Here is an 18,450-nt window from a genome sequence, read left to right as displayed (position 1 = left end):
GAGAGAGAGAGAGAGAGAGAGAGAGAGAGAGAGAGAGAGAGAGAGAGCTCTCAAGTTACCCTTCTCTTCTGACAGTGTTATATAATTCCCGGGTGTGGAAGGGGCCCAAGGGTGCTGGCTGGTGAGCCCCTCGACAGAGAGGCAGCCATGCTTTGCTAAACCGATGAGGTGGCAGCGAAATACGCTGGGTTCAGACAGCTGAACACTCAGAGCCCACTAAGTCCTAAAGTGACAGCCCAGCCAATCAGAGAGGATGCTGCTAGCGTTAAACCGCTGGAGGCAAACATGAAGACAGATTGCTGGGTACAAAGTCAAACTGTGTTTACAGAATAATTACAGAGGGAGCAAAGCTACAGACAAAACCCAAATGTTTTACTTCAAAACTCCAGCAACTGCCATTTGAAGGGAAACATACATGACTGGATAAGATAACACGGTTCATACCTGGAGAGATGTGTGTGTGTGTGTGTCACTAATTAATCTAATGGTGTGATTGTTCACACAACAGATGACTGATATGACAACACTGTATATATAGCGTGAGATATTGCCACACTGTTTATACCATAGTGAACCCTTTAACATATCTATACCACAACAATAACAAAACTGCTAACTTGCCACCCAAGTGACGCAACAGAAGCTCCATGAATGAGTGGAGCAACACAACCTCATCTGACTTTCTTCTCAAGAGTGTTAGTGTAGTTGTATGACACTACACAGGAACATATTACGACTATACTGAAGGGTAAGACACTGTCTCTGACCACCGACAGATGGACATTTATTTGGACATGTCAAGTTTGAATTTGTTAGCCCTATGGAGGATTTTATCTATACTGTCGATCCCTAAATGTATTCGTTGAAACATCTAAAATGTCCCAACATACGTAAAAAGAATGTCAAAGCAAGGTTAGGTGAAAGTAGGAATAAGCAGGGTTAGAAGCTGCAAATGATTGAAATGAGCATCATTTACTGGGTCAATATCAATGCTATATTTAGTTGAATATATATCTGGACAACCAAAAACAAATAGCTGTAAATCCAACAACGAGAGGCTGATGCTCCCTGCTGAAGGAGGGAGGGAATGGGTCACGACCGTGTTAAACCAGAACAGCTTTCTGGACTAAAGCAACTTAGCAACAATGTGTTGTGTAAACGTTCCTAATTTTAGAATTCTTATCCCATTCAAATTCAGTTTTTCTTTCCTGAATCGTACTATTGTCCGTGTAGAAAAATATCTTGAGGCAGGTTTCACAGCAGGTTTCATAGTAAAACACTCCTGAAGCTGATGAAAGAAATCGTTACTCTACTGTTTATGTGTCACTTATCTCCATACACTGTCAAACCTAATTATTGATCCTATTCTCAGGCTCAATAAGTTCTCACCCTGGCAGAGAGGCGGCTCAATTGAATGAATTCAATGCACCATTCTCTCTGATGGGATTGAGAAAACAAAAGCAAGTGCTGCGCCATCTGAGCCGGGCTTCAGCGCGGGTGGGGAGTGGTGCATGATGGGCCGTGCTAGACAACAGAGGCTGCGATAAACCAGCAGAATGGTATGTCAGAGAGCATGTCTGTTGCAGAGCTGCACCCTGGAGTTGTTCCAGGCATAAACCAGTCTCCAAACTGGTTGGAAGAAATGTCTGCTTCAGTGAAACGCAACAGCATTTGTTGTTCACGTTAGACACATTCAAATGGAAGCCAGAGGATAGTAAATGATCTATTAAGTAGAGAATGTTAAGTACAGATATGAAAGGATGGAGAAAGTACTTAGAAAGGCAGACAGAGGACGCAGGGTAGATAGGGGAGAGCAAGATGAAAGTGGTAGCAGAATGACTGACAGCCAGAATATTAGCTACCCTCTTCATCTTTTGGATGGATGGCAGCTCCTTCAATGGAAGGCCAGGACTGAAAGTGACAAACAGGCTGCGTTTGGATCGCAAAAACCTTACATAAACCCCCCAAAAAACAGAGGCAGAAGAAGGAAAGAGGAAAAGAAAGATATATATGAGATATATACTGTATGTACCATGAGAGATGTCTTAGAGAACATAATCAAAAGGCATTGCAGAGGTGAATTTCATATGTGAGAATTTTCTTGTGCTTTCTATGAGCAATCACAGTAATGATGATAACCGATAATTTGGAAAATATCCAGGCAGTTTAGTGAAATCTAGAGTGCTCTTTGTCTGAGACAGAGACTGAATGAGGGTTGATTCCGAGACGAGACAGAGACCTTTAAAAAGCGGTACGACAACACTGCTACTTGAGAAGCATGGACCAAACTCTACCCTGCTGCAGCAAGCCTCCGAGCAAGGCATTCTAGCCCCATGTGATACAGTGTAGCAGCTTAGTTGCAGTAAAGACTGGTTAGCCTATGAGGATTCCCTTTGTTCATCAGTGGAACAGGAGATTATGAAGATTGGCGCTAGGAGGTAAATAAAATGCTTTCCAAGCTATTCATAGTTCTACCATCAACTCCCACTGAGGAACCTTCTGGCTTCATAAAAATATATATGATTTGAGAAAACAAACTAGGCTGAATGCGGTATGAACTATATATTACTTGCTAAACAATTTTTAACATAGTGTAAGACATGACCTCTATTTTGTCGGGCAACTATTAGACACATCAGATTAAATTTAGGTGATACAAGAGTTTGTAACCGTGAGGCTCAAGCATCATGACCTGGTATTGGAATGGAAACAATTATCTTTTAAAACTCCCAAAAGGCCAGATTACTGAAGAGATTGAATATCTATATAATGAAAAATGTCCTCTTTCGAAGAGAAGGTGCTAATTCTACAAGTATGTAAGGCAAAAAACACACTTCATGAATTCAAAGTCTAGCCGGATGTGAAATTGCCATCCCTCTATGCTGACACACCTGGCTGCCACAAACACTCCTCATTTCTCTTCATTTCAGTGGGACACAGTGAATCAATCTATTGGTGTGATATTCAGAGGACGGCAGCCCGCTAATTAAAAACCAGCCCCCCCCTGAGACCTTTGTCCTTGGTTGCTGGCGAGTAAGTTTCTCGAGGCTTCCCTGGAGGGTTGAGGGAAGGGGGGGGGGGGGTGCAACAGCTGGCCCGCCTGGCAGATTGCAAATTCATCCGTCTCTGTATCGCTGCCGTGGCATTTTAATGGACTGGCTGGTTCTGCATTTCAATAAGCTGAGTTGGGAGTGCAGGTGCCGTGTTCAGACAGAAAGCAAAAATGCAAAAACTTCTCATTTTGCTTGCAGTGAAATTAGGGAGAAGCAAGCAGGTTTAAGAAAGCATTCGACACACCAGAGAGCTGAAGGTAACAGAGCTGGATTAGATGTTATGGTTAACATCTTCATTTGTTTTTAATTAACTCCGCAATAATGGTTAGTCGATTAACAGGAAATTAATCACCAACATTGACAACTGATTTAAGTCATTTATCATCGAAAAATGCCAAACATTTCCTCATTAAAGCGGCTTGATGTGAAAGGGCATGCCGCCACTAGTTCACTAGTCAACCAGATGTTCAAACACCCAGAAAAACTCAATTCATAAAATAACTACACTCAATGCTAACCGTCTTACTTTAAGGGGGATATGCTGCTTTTCCCCATTTTATCTGATAGGATATTTAATATCTTTTTTTGGTTCCGAGAAATCATGATAGCTATTTTTTCAAAATTGTTCTTGTCAATTTAAAAAAACAGATTAATCGATATTAATTAATTAATGATGAGATTAGTTGCAGCCCTAAAATAAAATGTCATAGAGCGTAAGAAAGCCTCTTTTTCCATTTTGGAAAACAAACATTCTTCACATTAATAGAGTGAGACTGTGTCCCTCTCTGACACTTTCCACTGACTTCTCCAGCATAAATGGTCACTCTTTCTTGTGTTCAATTTGAATGTAGTTTTACAATTTATTCACTGCAAAAGTAACACACTGTTCCTGACAGTATTTCGAGGATTTATATTAGTACCATGGTGCCACAGAGAAGGAACTTATGAAAATAAAAACAAACAAAAAAATGTGATGTACTGTTCCAGTCGGCATTTGGTTGGGATCAATTTGGATCTGGAGCAGGATGAGATTCTCTCGGACACACACACACACACACACGCAGAAACACACACACAGGGCATCATTGAGAGAGGTCAGCGGATAAAGTGCATCCCCCCAGATATCTGACATTTTCTGTGTGTTGTGTTTTTTACTGGAGGATATGTGTTGAGTGTCTGTTATGTGGGGACAGAAGGTCCCAAGGGATGATGGAGGTGGAGTGGGTGGAGGGTCAGACACTCAGCGGCTCGGTCCACAGATGTGTATAAAGTTATGTGAATTCCTACATGTGGAGCTGGGTCTGTGTGTCTTTCATTCTTCTCGTTACTTGTGTGAAAGAAACAGGCTGTAGGCTACGATACAGACACAACACACACACACACACACACAGCGACCATTTTTGGAGACAGTGTAACTAAATGTTATAACTAGGAGTAGCAGTGCTACTTGCAAATATGCCTCCCCTTTGAAAAAAAGAAATCACTACAGTATCTCATGTGAAACACCAGGAGGGAGCGAGAATCGGTGTGTGTGTGTCCCGTCCAAACAAACAGAGAGGCAAGGGTTTGCCGTGGTCCTACTATATTCATCGCATGCATAAAAAGCTGTGATTTATCAACAGTGCTCAGATTGATGTTGTAGTTGCAACCGAAGGTGGTCACTAGGGCTGTCACAAGCAATCCCAAAACACAACAATTATGGTCATTGGATAGTTGACCAAGTGTGTGTTGCCGCTACATAGCATGCACCCGAGAGAGAGAAAGACAGAGAGAGACTTATGAACGCGCTCATTCATGGCGATATTACGTTACGATTGATAAGAGGAAGGAAATATGAGACAAATCGGTCACCACTCATGGCAGATCAGCTGAAAACCGTCTGGTTCTGATTGGCAGCCGTTTGAATCGGTGCATCTCTAATTGTGTTAGATGTTGATTAAGTGGTGCGCCACAATTTTGTGCCGGTGCTCCTAAAATTGTGATGCAGTGCTCCTAAAACCAGTCAGTCAGGAGCCCTGCACGCCCCTCCTTCCCCTGCATCTTCAAAATAAAAGCGCACATGAATGAATAATGAAGAGGCCGCTATTTTGAAGCCAATGTTAACATCCATTTTAATTGCGCTCTATTTATAAACTTAAAATGAACTCGCTGAAGCCGTGGTGCTTCTTTAGACTCAGCTAGGGGTTTCCATAGCGACACAGTGGCTCTTAAGTCCCGATGTTCGGTTGGGAAGAACCGGAGAGACAATGGAGACACTCGACTGTCACCGGAGATATAGTGCTGGATGGGTGGCAGTCTCATCCACCACTGCATACACAGGGAGAGTATTAAATATGCATGTAGAGAATGCATTTCAGTTTATTTTGTGTGCAACCAAAGGTCAAACAAACAATTTCTATCCTATCATTCTATGTGCACAGTGTAATAACACTGCCTTTGATGAAAATGATCCCAAAAAATGGGAATATACAGTATATACACCTTGTATTATTATATTTTATAGTACAAGGTATATTTACAATTACCTATTGAGGCTGGAAACCTGCACTGCAACCTCAAAACTCATGAACCTGATTACTACTAGTGAAGTGAAGCAGGTAATCTTGCGTTGTAAAGACATGCTATTTGCTGGATACATACTGTATATATACAGCTAAACGTCCTCTAGAAAGATAAAACGCTCTTTAATTCACTTCCCTTGTTTGACACCGACTTAACCTTTTTGTGGTGAAGAAGCTGTGAACCATTTATTATTTCCTTATAAAAAACAGTTGTACCGATTATAGTGCTGGTGGAAATAACTGGCTTGGGCTCTTAAAACTGGTATTTAGGTTTCAAGTGACTACAAGTGGTTATAATGTACTTTTAGTCCTCCTTTCTCAGCAGATTATCACAGGTCATTTACTGACTGGCTGTCAGTAAAGTGACTTCAGTCATTGACAAACTGACTAACAGACTTGTGAATGACACACTGGTCACACAGCCCAGCAAACATCAGACACAGCTACATCTTATTTATATATATATATATATATATATATATATATATATATATATATTTTTCATTCAGTCACTCCCATGCTCCTACCCTGGCAACAGCAGCAAGGCTAAATGCCACAGAGGAAGAACCACTGTACCCATCTCAACGATGGCCTGAGGCGAGCTGCTGGACCATCACTACTAAATAACTGCCCAACACGGACAGGTCTGGTGTGCTACTATGGGACACACACTGCTTCAGGACAGAGAGAGGGAAAGGAAGAGCAAAACAGTGGGTGGTAAAAACGAGGGAAGAAATATACCAAGGAGCCAAGGGGTTCATTTGACTCCCTTATGGTATTTAATTCAGCTAAAATGCCCTCAGAGAGCATTAGCGAAGCTGGCTGTACATCTGCTGGCAGAGCTTCAGTACCTGAGGTCTGCAGGGAGGTTAACAATAAAAAACAGGTCTGTCCTCCAGTGTCGTCAAGGTTGCTCGTCTTTGTCCTTTATGAATGAGAGGCTAGAGCAAGACGATTGGTGTGAATTATACTAAATCTAATTTGAAAGGATGAATAGAAAAATAATCTTGAGATGCCCCTTTAGTACAGCAGTAAGGTAAGTGGATTGATGCCGTTCCAAAGCCAATACTTTAATGAGCTCCATTCTTTTACAATAAAATCCTTTTCCAAGAGGAGAAAGAATATCTGCAGTTCAACGTGCCAGCTGTGGCCAGCTCAGTCGTCTGACAACGTTGACCACGGAGAAGAAGGGAGGACAATCCACCACAGTCTGAAACGGACTTAAAAAGGCCAGAAATGTAGTTACGTAAAAACATACAATTTGGCACCATCAGTTTTATAGACATTGACTGATTGTATTAATCATTACTTAAAGAGACGCAACAAATGTTTAGTAACACGAGTTAATTGTGCAGAAATTATCTGGTTGATCACATTACATACAGTCACACAAAGTGAATTCCATTTATTTGGTTTTTAGACAGCTGGAAAACGACCAGCATTGGTTGAGGCTAATGAGCAAGAACAGTTTTCAAGGACTCTATACTTTTCACGTCAATGTGATTTGGTTGCAACCCGCAACTTAGCTGCTAAATCCTACACACTGCACCTTTCAGGCATAAAATGTGACACATTTCTCATTCAGATGTACCGAAATTCCGGTGTTATTTTACTTCCCTTTATGTGGTCGTGTACTGTATCAATGTCTCTGGTGTGTGCGCAAAGAAGGGATCATAAAGGAGCTCTGAGGGCACTAAACTCAGCCACGGCGCAGAAGGCTGGCAGCATGGCTCAGTCATAGAGGAGGCTGGCATTTACTGTCTCACACTCACACAGTTTGGTATTACTAGGTTTTGGGGGCCTGTTTTATTTATGATGTAATGCAATCCCTACCCCACACCCTTAAAGGGATAGTTTGGATTATTTGAAGTGACATTGTATGACGGCAGGGCTGGCAGGAGTATCAGCACATGATAGCAGCATAATGCACTTTAAAGAAAAGCTCATAAAATCTTTATCCATATGTAGGCTATATTTAGATTATTTTCACTGCTTTATCTTGCTGTCAGACAGCCCTTTCTTAAACGTATCCATTCTCTCTTCAAAGCCACCAGTCTGTTGATAAAGCTGGTCAGATAAGCCAAAGTTTCACTTTCAGTTCAGTTCCCTGTCCGAAAATATTGTAAATAGAGCATACGCTAAAATTGATAACGATTTTTTTAAGGTGGGCCTTTCTTTTAGGCGGCTAAATACATTCTGCTGCTGACCCCCTCCACAGTATATTACTTTGCCCTTATGCTGGTACTCCTGTCTGCTTCTCCAAACTGGGGATGTGCAGACCCCTGTCTACTCTTAGTGATACACTGACTTTGGATAAGTACCTCATACAACCCAACTTAATAATCCCAACAGTTTAAACATTTTAGCAACAAGGCTACCTTTAAAGTTTACCCAAATTTAACATTGATCTAAATTATATTAACCTTAAAACCAAGCCACACATTTATAAAGAAGTTAGGACATTTTAGAGAGTGCCCTAACTTAAAAAATTATTAATTCTAAAAAGGTAACTGGTATTTTTCAACCTAGACCCTATTGTCCCATGTTTTTGTGTCTGATGAATAGAGACATTTTCTGATCTTGGTCCAATATTGAGTGAGAGCGCTGCAGACGGAACTTACTCACAGGCTGCAATTTATTTGTACTGTGGCAAGTTGGTACCATCAGTGAACGTCCACTTATGGGCCGATCACATGCAGAGTTGTTTGTGCCCATAGATCTATATTTTTGTCAATGTAGACGTGCTGAAAAGCGATAGCAACCCTATCGCGCCGCACAGTGTTCCGAAGCGCATATTTGTCAAGGCGCAATTGTTCCTTATGCGTATTGCTCAGGGGCACTTTGACAGGGTTTAGCTCCACTATGGGGATTTAACCTGGGACCGTTTTGTCATTGGGTGTACAATGTAACCTCTTAGCAGCAACGGCCTTTAGAGAAATAGTAACCTTTTGAAAATAAAAGATAGCATGCAGTTAAAATGTCGTGTTCCCACAGTACGCCCTGCTGAGAGGCTCACACAGTATTCTCATTAAACTAAAGGTACGTTTTGCAGCATCACTGTGCGCTTCCATGACCAATTACTACATTTACTATGTTTTATAGCTAACTACACACACTCTGCTCACAAACATGCTGCAGACACAATCCCATGCACTTATTAGTTGGATTCTCTCCAGATGTTGAATGCACCAACCTGATATTTCACAAAATACTGAATACAAAATTCTGATGACGTTTGAAACATATTGGATACCGTTCCACAAAGCACTGTACAAAAGTATGTTTGGTTAAACTGATAACTTTTGGTACATTTAAACTAGAGCAAAGATCAAATCAAACACTGAGCCGTGGGATACTCCAGAGGTTGATGCAGAAATCCCAGAGAAGCACCAGCAGGCTTAAACCAGAAAACTGGGTAAAGATGAGAAAATAAGAACGTTTCCCTCCCACAGAAACTACTTGATTGTGTTTTTAATCAATACATTAACCCCACATAGCCCGTAGGAGATTATGGTTATACGGTGAAAGTGTGAGCATGTGCTGTTACTGAAGCAGAGCAAGCGTTTGTTCACATTTCAGCCATGCCAAGGAGGCTCTACGGATGGAAATGATGGCCTGAGTTGGTCATTCCACCACTATTTGAACAACTATTGAATAGATTGCCATGAAATTCTAAACAGACATAGAAATGCATGGTCCCCAGAGGAAGAATTCCACTAACTATGCCGATCAATTGACTGCATCTTATGGCGCCACCGTGAGGTTGACAACGTTTTTCAGTGAAATGTCTTGACAATTAGAAGTACTGCATGAAATGCGGTGCATACATTTAGCTCAAAGCCGGCTGTGCCAAACTAGAGCCTTACAGAGCCACTATAGTCTTAGCTTCAGTTAATGGATGAATACATGTTTACATTACATTCAGTAAGAGCACACCATCAGCTGTGCCCTGATCAACACCTGTTCGCTATCGGACCGTAGTCGCAGCCCACGTTTTCAAAGATGTATGAGTGTGTGTTGGTTTGTGGATGCATGCGTGTGTCCTCCTTATGTCATTAAAGGCTTTTGGTGAGCGTCGCAAGCCTCCACAATTAGCACACAGGGGCAGGAACTGGCATCCCCTCTAATTATGACTTCCCCACCTCAAAAGATGGTCAGGTGGTCCTTTCTCAATCAGGACGGAAAGAGGAGGAGGAAAGTGGCAGGATGGAAAGGGAAAGAGGAAGTAAGCCGAGTGCTGCCATTTGTGGAAATAAAAGGGAATTCCTGATATGGTGCCGGCCATGAACACTGAGCAGGCTTGGACTGGGAAGCTGCTCTTGGTTTGGCTGAATAGTTAGTGTGAATTAAATGTGTTCTGGTAGGAGCAACAACTACAGATTTTTGTGCAAAAACTAGATATCAAACATAGCAAAAAAAACTTGGAAAGCATCCCAAAAAATTGAACACAAACACAAAATAAAAGGACTCATACGTTACAATAAAATAGCTATTACGCTTTGAGCCATTAAACCACCAATACGCCCTTGCATCTCCTGTTGCTCGTCTCTTCACTACTCGGTGGAGACGGTGGGGTTATGGCTGTTTCAAAGCTGGTCTGCAGTCTAAAAGGTTGAGTGTATGAATTTCAAAGGCTAATTTCAGACCAAGTACAAAGGATCAGGCTCTGTAATGAGAATACTTTACACAGAGGAGAAATGATGGTGTGCATTAACTCCCAATGGCAAAAAGGGAAGGGCTACCCTGCTTAGAAATTGTTACCAAGCTAATACCACCAGATCAACCATCTGCTGGCTCAGAGGAAAATGAAATACATCTTTGCTTTGCTTATAACTGAGTTGGAGCAACAGGCAGGGGCAGAATGTTTGGCAGATGATCAATAGACAAAATGACAATAGAGTCTCTCTGCTTGGGCTCCATTCTCTGATAACATGGCTGTGAAGTCACAGGGTTGCATTTTTGATCTGCTCACTAGTCCTACATTTACATCATGCATGCTTACTTCTGTGATTATTACACATCAATTACAACTCAAAAGTAACTGATGCTGTATATCAATACCTCTCGCTCAAGTGTACCTCAATAATGTTTGATGAAGCAGGCGTTAGCTAATAGCACTCATCCCATCAGGTCTTTGGATTCAAACTGGCATCCCACATCTTCATTCTCCTCATTACTTCTTAAGATCGACGTAAAGTGGAGGAAATATGATGATGAATTCTGAGAGTTCTACTGTGACTGACAGCTGGCTAGCTGGCAATTGTTGCTACAGAAACACAGACATTTCACAAAAGCAACTACACAGATGTGAATGTCTACTATTTTCACCTTTATTGGGTAGGCAGCAACGACAAAACCATAGTCTTTGACACAATTTCAAAATAAAAAAATATATACTATGTAATTTAACACACACTGCCTCCTATTTAAAACATCAGCAGCCTAGTTGATTTAACACAAATGGATGCGCCATACCGTTGTCAGAATTTGTCTGATTTTTTTGGCTGTACAGCAGGTAAAAACAGATACACACACTTTACATACAGTATACTCATATATAGTATATTGTGTAAAGGTTTTCACATATCTTTATAAATAATACATATTATCCTGCAATTAATAAAACTCTTTACTAAAAGCCTCGATCAATGCACTTGAAAGATGACTTGTTTGAACAAGTTGACAGTTTTGATTTTCTACCACTTCAGCTTGGTCAGCGTAACAGACACACAAAAACAATTTATTTTTTAAATATTCATTCAGTGGCTCTTTTGATTTTTGAAACCTTCAACCAAGACACGCATTTCACATTACCCGCTACAAAAACTCCACCAAAGGAATGAATATTTGTGCAACTTCTCACCAAATACTATAATCTCCGATTGAATGGTATATTCCGACTTTTACATTATATGGTAACAACTCAGCTATTATAATTTAGGCTATTACAGAACTTTGCTTTCTCCCGTGTTATATTTAGCTGTGTTGTTGTTTGTCACCACATAATGAAGATAATACAGGACTAATTCGGACCCTATACATTTCTTCTACTACCCCATTGCTCCAAAGGAGCACCAAAAACACAAGCTATCAAAATAAAAATCATCGTAGGTCTAGCATTTGACACGGCTATGCTGTGGTTTCCTACTGCTATTCCTCATATATGCCAAGGCATATGGCTATAGAAGGGAATTCACAAGACTTGGACATCTGCAGACTCCTTATTTTACGGATGTGATGTAGACGTCAGATAGTAGAACATGTACCCACTTAAAGGCAAAAATCTGATTGACCGAGAGAAATGATTGACTTGACCTATTCTTGGTTCAAGTGGAAACGCATCTGAAAGATTACAAAGTCATGGAAAACTAAATCCAACGACAACGTGACTTCAGATGTGTACACCGGTCACAAGGTATGTTAATGTAAATTTTTCGTTTTTGTTTTTTTTTGTTTGTTTTTTTAAAGTGCAGCAATGTCAATGTAACAGTAATTACTTATTTTTTTCACTTTTCTTACAAAATACATCTTTAGGCACGTATACAGAACAATCTGCAATGTGTTAAAGCTGCATGAAGCAATATTTTTCATACCAACACTGACAAACAACTCCTGAATATGTTAAAGGGTGTTGAATGCTGATGATCGCGCTAAGAATCAACACCCCATACTGTAGCTTTACACAGCTGCTTTTACCTTAAGAGTTTGGTTATCCTAGTTGTCTGAAACAACAAAACAAAAACAATGACGGCAAACCATGGGCAGCCACTATCAGCATGAGAATTTCAAGTTGACTGTAGGCTACCCACCTCATGCACAACTGCAGAGAGACAAAGTAAATGAATGGCTGGTAAAGAAAGGTGCGCATGTAGATAACCCAAAACAGACATATTTTTTCTGTTAGTGGTATTGGTTTACCAAACCTTGGCTTAAAAACAATATTGAACTTACATTCATCAGAATGGCCAGAAAGACTCTTGAATTGAATGATAAGGTAGCGCTGTTTTAGCTGAATGTCAAGTCGCGAATTTCTTGTCACTGTAAGATAAAGCTAAAGGCGCAGAGTCTTTCTGCCCCTAGTGGTCAAAAATCACTTAATGCAGCTTTACAATGAGGAATGACCTATACAGGCTACTGCTAAGCAGCACAGAATGCATTTACAATATCAAGGGGCTGGGTTTGCTGTGCATGGACTAACATACACTACAAGCAAGGCCTAAACCACAGATGACACTACTCTATGAGCCAAGAGGGAGATCAGTAAATCATTGGCTATATTACGTGGCTGTATTCTTTTGAAAGAAATTATGCTTCAACCCCTGATCCAATGATCAAGGGAATGTACAAAGTAAATTGACTGGAGTGACTATACTACTGTTGAAAGTATGAGAATCATAACCAATGGCGGTTTGTGGGTTGTTTTAACAACACGCATCATCTGCACTTTGTATATAAAAAGCCCCAGACTGGGGAACAGTCTTTAGATTTTACCAAGCTGGAATGGCCACAGTAAAAGAACAACATTATTATTATTTTATTATTATAAAATTTTTGCAGAATGAAGTAATTAGGGACTCTATTTCTAACACCTATATTCTACCCTTCCCAAAATAGCCATCTGTTGCTTGGGCACAGACATCATGAAAAAGGATACGGACAATTCCTCAAGCCCAGTTACCATAATTACAGTGTAAGCCAGTTAGGTCTGACCCTGTGAGAAGTGCACACTAATTTCTAAGGTCATTCATAAAAGCACTGAGAAGAATGTAAGACATGTAGGCCTGTAGTTTGAGGGCAGTGACTTTTTTTCAAATCAGCAACAGAATTGGTACAGCTGAAAGAGAGTGGGGCAAATTAAAAGCAATTAGGATTGTCCGGCAAAAAGTTCTACAAACCTCCACAAAATAAGCTACTGATAGCCTGAAACCTTTATCACAACTAAGCATGTAGTTTTAGATCAGTTCAGTTTCAACCTCACAGCGACCTCCAGACAGATCAGATCACATTAACCTGAGCCCCTGTCCACCGCTGCTGGGAAATAAAGCCCAATATCATCTGATCTGAAGATAACCGCGTCACTGATACAAAGCACTCAAAACCAGCCAATATATTCCGGTCTACACTGCAACTATTACTTTTCTTACCTTTAAATGACTCCGAGAAGTTTGTGAGTGGATCAAAACAAACATCCAAGAGGTGCATCTAAAAATGAGATCTATGGCTCAGACACAGAGTTCTGTTTCTGAACTAAACCTAAAACGTGCCGTTTAATTTGTTTAATTCTGTTTGTTCACTATTCAATATACATGGACCTACATGTACAGGGGGAATGCAATATATATTTGTTGGTTAGAAATGGTTGTCATGAGCGCTCATGCATCAAACTGTTAGCAGAATACTCATAACAAAGCCATATCAGGAATGCCACACCAATGGTGGGAATGCTGGCCCTGATGAGCTATTTCATAAACACAAGGGGGGGACCTTGGGGAAAAAAAACTATGCTGGGTAGTTATCTGCTGCGAGCATCAGTTCACTGCCTTCAATATAAAAGACCTCAGTGTCAAACAAACGCATCATGTGTCTGAATTCTGGACATACGGTGCTTTTTAGTAGAACCAACCATAATCAGCTAATATTTAAATTAGTAAACAATGAAAGCAGCATGTCATCTGTGCAAAATCGTATACAGGTCACACTACAGCAGTAGGCAAAGTGTTAAATGTGTTGACAATTAGACAGTCTATATTATAGATTAGTCACCATGTTGCATCAAGTGAAACCTCTTATTTTGAGGACTTTGACTTGATTTAAAAGGTTTCAACACTCCTTTTACAAGTTTCCATATTTTAACAGTCCTTGGTCGATTGCTGTGATGTAGGGCTGTTCTTTGCAATCCAAACAGTGTTAAATTGGAGTTTTACTATTTAAGATTATTGTGCATTTCTACATTATGTCCTAAGTTTTACAGAGGGTCTCAGCAAATAACTATATTCAAATTTGAACCAAGTGTCAGATCAGCGATAGGCCTGTCACCATCTTTGTTTTGCATCTCCTGTTCACCTGCACACATCATGTTTACAGACTCAACACAAAATACTTCTGCAGAAACTGAGTGTGCACTTTCGTCTAGAAAACAGTCAAGACCTTTTGCCATCCGTTATTTATCGGCAGCTGCTGTCATTGTCAGTGTGTGTGTTTATACAACTAAAAAGTGAATTATCAATTTCCAACCTTGAAACAGGTTTATTAGCACAAGTAGGTGTAGGTTATCTAGTCTCTCCTAATGACACAAAGTATGAGACATCAAATCGAGGGTTGATCCACTTACCAACTACAAACAAAATGTAACAGGCATGAAATAGTGTGGCCACATTTGATGTCTGAAAACATATTTGTGAATCTTTTGGAGTTTACAGTTTAGTCTTCTCACTATGTCAGACCTGGTTGACATACAGTGAGATGTAAAGGCTGAGAAAGCCATGGGGAGACTTCTTTCTATTTGATCCACAGCCAAGTCACATACCACAGAATAAAAGCCATCAGAAAGTGACTATCTCATGAATCTCTCTGTTTAGACACAGCACCCATCTCCTTGAAAAGCTTGTAATGCAATAAACCATGGTTTATTGTGAAGGCAATGTCACTGGTGTCAGCAGACACAACAGAACCCATTTTCTGTTCGGTTAAGCCCACCCAATGTTACTGAAAGTTAACATAGCTGCTAAGCTTGTTAAGCTTTTTTGTTCCCCATTTGTAGATTCCGGCAGTATCCTCATCCTGTAAAAGACATCCCATCAGATGGAGCACGAGTTCGCCCTCTTCCTAGGTTTAGGCTCTCCAAAGTCCCTGTCATCGGCTGCGCAGTGGCTGAAGGAGCAAATCGTCTGTGAGAGCCTACGCATGCCCAGGCGGAACACACTATTATACAGGCTGTAGATGACACAGTTGCAAAAGCTGTTGCTAATGGCCAGCCAGGTGGTGATGAAGGAGAGGGCAGGGCTATCCAGCACATGGGAGCTCTCTAGCATGAAGTAGATTATGTAGGGCAGCCAAAGCATATAGAAAACACTGGTGATGCGGAACAGCACCATTGCATAGCGCCGATCTGGTCCGTGTCCTCCTTGATGCCCACTGCCACCCCCCTCACCAGCCTCCATCTCCTGGCTGGGGAAACGTGCCCGCCGTTCACTGATCTCCCTGTTGTGCTGCTGGCAGATGCGAAAGATATGGTAGTAGGTAAAACAAACCACAAGTGCAGCTGGCGCATAGAGCAAACACACCACAAAGCCCGTAAAGAGGGCAGAGGTGGGCCAAGAGTGTGCGCACCACTCAAAAATGTCCCCATGATAGCCTGGTTTACCCCACCCAAAGAAGGAAGGCAAGAAAACCAGGCTAGAGTAGATCCAAATCAGAGTGATACAGCCTCGTAGTCTGCATGGTGTCACCAGCTGGTTGTAAGACAGGGGTTTAGTTATGGCCAGGTAGCGATCCACACTGATGCAAGCCAAGCAGGCCATTGAAACACTCTTCAGAACAGAGATGACGTAGCTGAAAACCTGGCACGTGATGGGCTCTTGAACACCTGCTGGGTAGTGGAGCAGAGACAGGGTGGGCACTAAGCAGCTAAGACCCACCAGCAGGTCGGCATAGGCCATGGTCTGGATGAAGTAGCTGGTGGTGTAGTGGTGTAGTAGAGGGGCACAGTGGAACACGAAGATCACCGTCAGGTTTCCTGCAATAATAAGCACTGTCAGAAGTACAATGACCGCAGTCTCCAGGACGCAGGCCTCTAGGCCTTCGTTCAGCCCCCAGCCCAAGGGACACGAGTGGTTGGCGGCCCTGTAAGGAACAAAGTCTCCATGACTGCTGTTGGCAGTGAGCAGCGGGTCCGTTGTCAGTTCAGACTGGTTCATTGTTCTGGGTGCTGTCCAGTGGGTCAGGTTTATGGTGTGTCACCCATAAGGCAGCTGGACTGAAACTGGAGAACTGCCTGCCCCCCCCCGACCCCATCTACACCGAGTGTCTGCAGCCTTCTTCAGTTTATCGAGCTCAATACGCTCTCTAACACACTCACTCTCTCTTTCACCTGACTCTCACATAGCTGGGTCTCAATCAAATGAACACTGACTGGACGAAAATCAATACAGCCTCTGGGAGGGTAGGACACCTCGTTTAGCTCTCCTTTTCCAATCACTCATGGTTAGTGAAAGTAGTGGGTGGGTTACAGTCAGAAGTAGAGTGAAAAAAGCTCTATTGCTTCATTAAACCAGGGTAGCATTGGTGCTGTGGCCAGCATCTATTCCAAAGGTGAACACCCCTGCTGCTTTGCCTGCCAGTCTGTGGCCTCATCTCCTGATGCTAATGAGGGACGCCACCGGGAGGCTGAGGGCATAAGTTGTCTAAACAAGGGCAGAGAGCACGGCAGATGAGAGGGAGGACACCATACGAAGAGGTTAAAGCATGAAGCGAAGCTCAATGCTCTCCACTCTTGGCAGATCAAATAGGTACGCAGCACATGGCTCCTATTTCACTCCGAGATGAGATTCAATTCACTGAGGGCAGTTACCTTTCAATACATAGATTTTTAGCAGCCATTGCTAAGGGGAAAACTTCTCCAGAGTCTCTCTTGGTGTATACCAAAGTCTGGAAAAAAAAGAAAATGACATCCTTCTCTGCGAATAGACCCTTCAATTAGATCCAAAGTTTCACTGTGCCATGGGTGACAGTGTGTTTACAATGTAACAGAAGGCTTCCCTTATTTTGGTGGTCCTCCGGTCAGTGTCTGGAGCCCATGCATGCCCAGCTATTGTCTGAATCAAAACACAGACACAGGCTAGAACAACATGGGGATCTCCGCAGGAGATAATGTCACAGCTCTCTCGGCGCACGCGGCGCTGGGGGGGAAAATGTGTTTACGAGGCATCCCTAGGCAGAATGAGGTAGAAACCAATCGCCGCAATATGTCTGGATGAGTTTAGCTATTAAAGTGATTTAAAGTTTGAGTCCAAAATGTGCAGACTTGCCTCTCAGTTTTCTGGACTGCAAGTAGCAAAAGACAAACAAAATGTAAAAGTCCAGTAGCTGATGAAAGTGCTGGATGTAAGACTCCCGTGCAGGCAGGTGGAAGGACTCTCCTGGAGCAATGAGAGGCCAGCTGAATAGCTCAGCGCTCCTCTCGTTTCGACTCCCCAGCAATCCTGTGGCCGATACTTGCAGAGAGGGGTGTGGGGATCAATCAGCAATCCACCGATTCATCCCAGAAACGTGTTACTTGTATTTTTGTTGTGATATTCTGAAGCATTGGCACGGGAGGCTTAGCACCTTCTCCTCAAGTGATTAATGCAACCATAGATGTTCTAACTTGCTTTAGTCCTTTGAAGTATGCACTCTGTTTAGTTGTAGGGGTATAGGGTCCTATAACTCCTTCTCTCAGTATGTCTGTTGCCCTGAACAAAACACCGGCAGCCCAACAAAAGGGAATCCACTCTAGCGGCATAAAAAAAAGACCAAGTCCCAGTCGGAGTCCCAGTTTCAAGCACTGTCCTCTGCAAACGTCCCCCTGATTCTGTTAAAGCACACAACCCGCGTTTTTCAATAAAGAAATCCTTAGATCCTGGAATGCAGATAGAGATGAATGTAATGCATCTGTCAAAAGCAGCAAGTAAAAAGCAAGAAGAAAAAAAAGATGACTGCGCTGATGGAAATGAGTTAAATCTGCAGCGAGGGAAGCGAGGGGACGAAGAGTCCCTCAGCCCTGGTGCAGTGAGCAGGAGAGATGCTGTGACTGGCTTACACATCTCTCTCTCTCTCTCTCTCTCTCTCTCTCTCTCTCT

At 42.1% G+C, this 18,450-nt stretch overlaps 2 protein-coding genes across 5 annotated transcripts in view; both read right to left on the bottom strand.

The window, feature by feature from the left end:
* rabgap1l (RAB GTPase activating protein 1-like) overlaps positions 1–18,450 on the bottom strand; it is a 104,015-nt gene that overhangs the window by 45,350 nt on the left and 40,215 nt on the right. The gene's annotated exons all lie outside the window — the stretch shown is intronic.
* On the bottom strand, positions 6,133–18,443 carry gpr52 (G protein-coupled receptor 52). The gene has a single exon (XM_031859571.1). It carries the CDS (start codon positions 16,528–16,530, stop codon positions 15,412–15,414), a length of 1,119 nt encoding a protein of 372 aa, XP_031715431.1. The 5' UTR covers positions 16,531–18,443; the 3' UTR covers positions 6,133–15,411.

Source organism: Anarrhichthys ocellatus, unplaced genomic scaffold (assembly GCF_004355925.1).
Source record: "Anarrhichthys ocellatus isolate YVR2014 unplaced genomic scaffold, GSC_Weel_1.0 scaffold22, whole genome shotgun sequence".
Taxonomy (NCBI): Eukaryota; Metazoa; Chordata; class Actinopteri; order Perciformes; family Anarhichadidae; genus Anarrhichthys; species Anarrhichthys ocellatus.
This window is presented reverse-complemented; position numbering and strand designations above follow the sequence as displayed.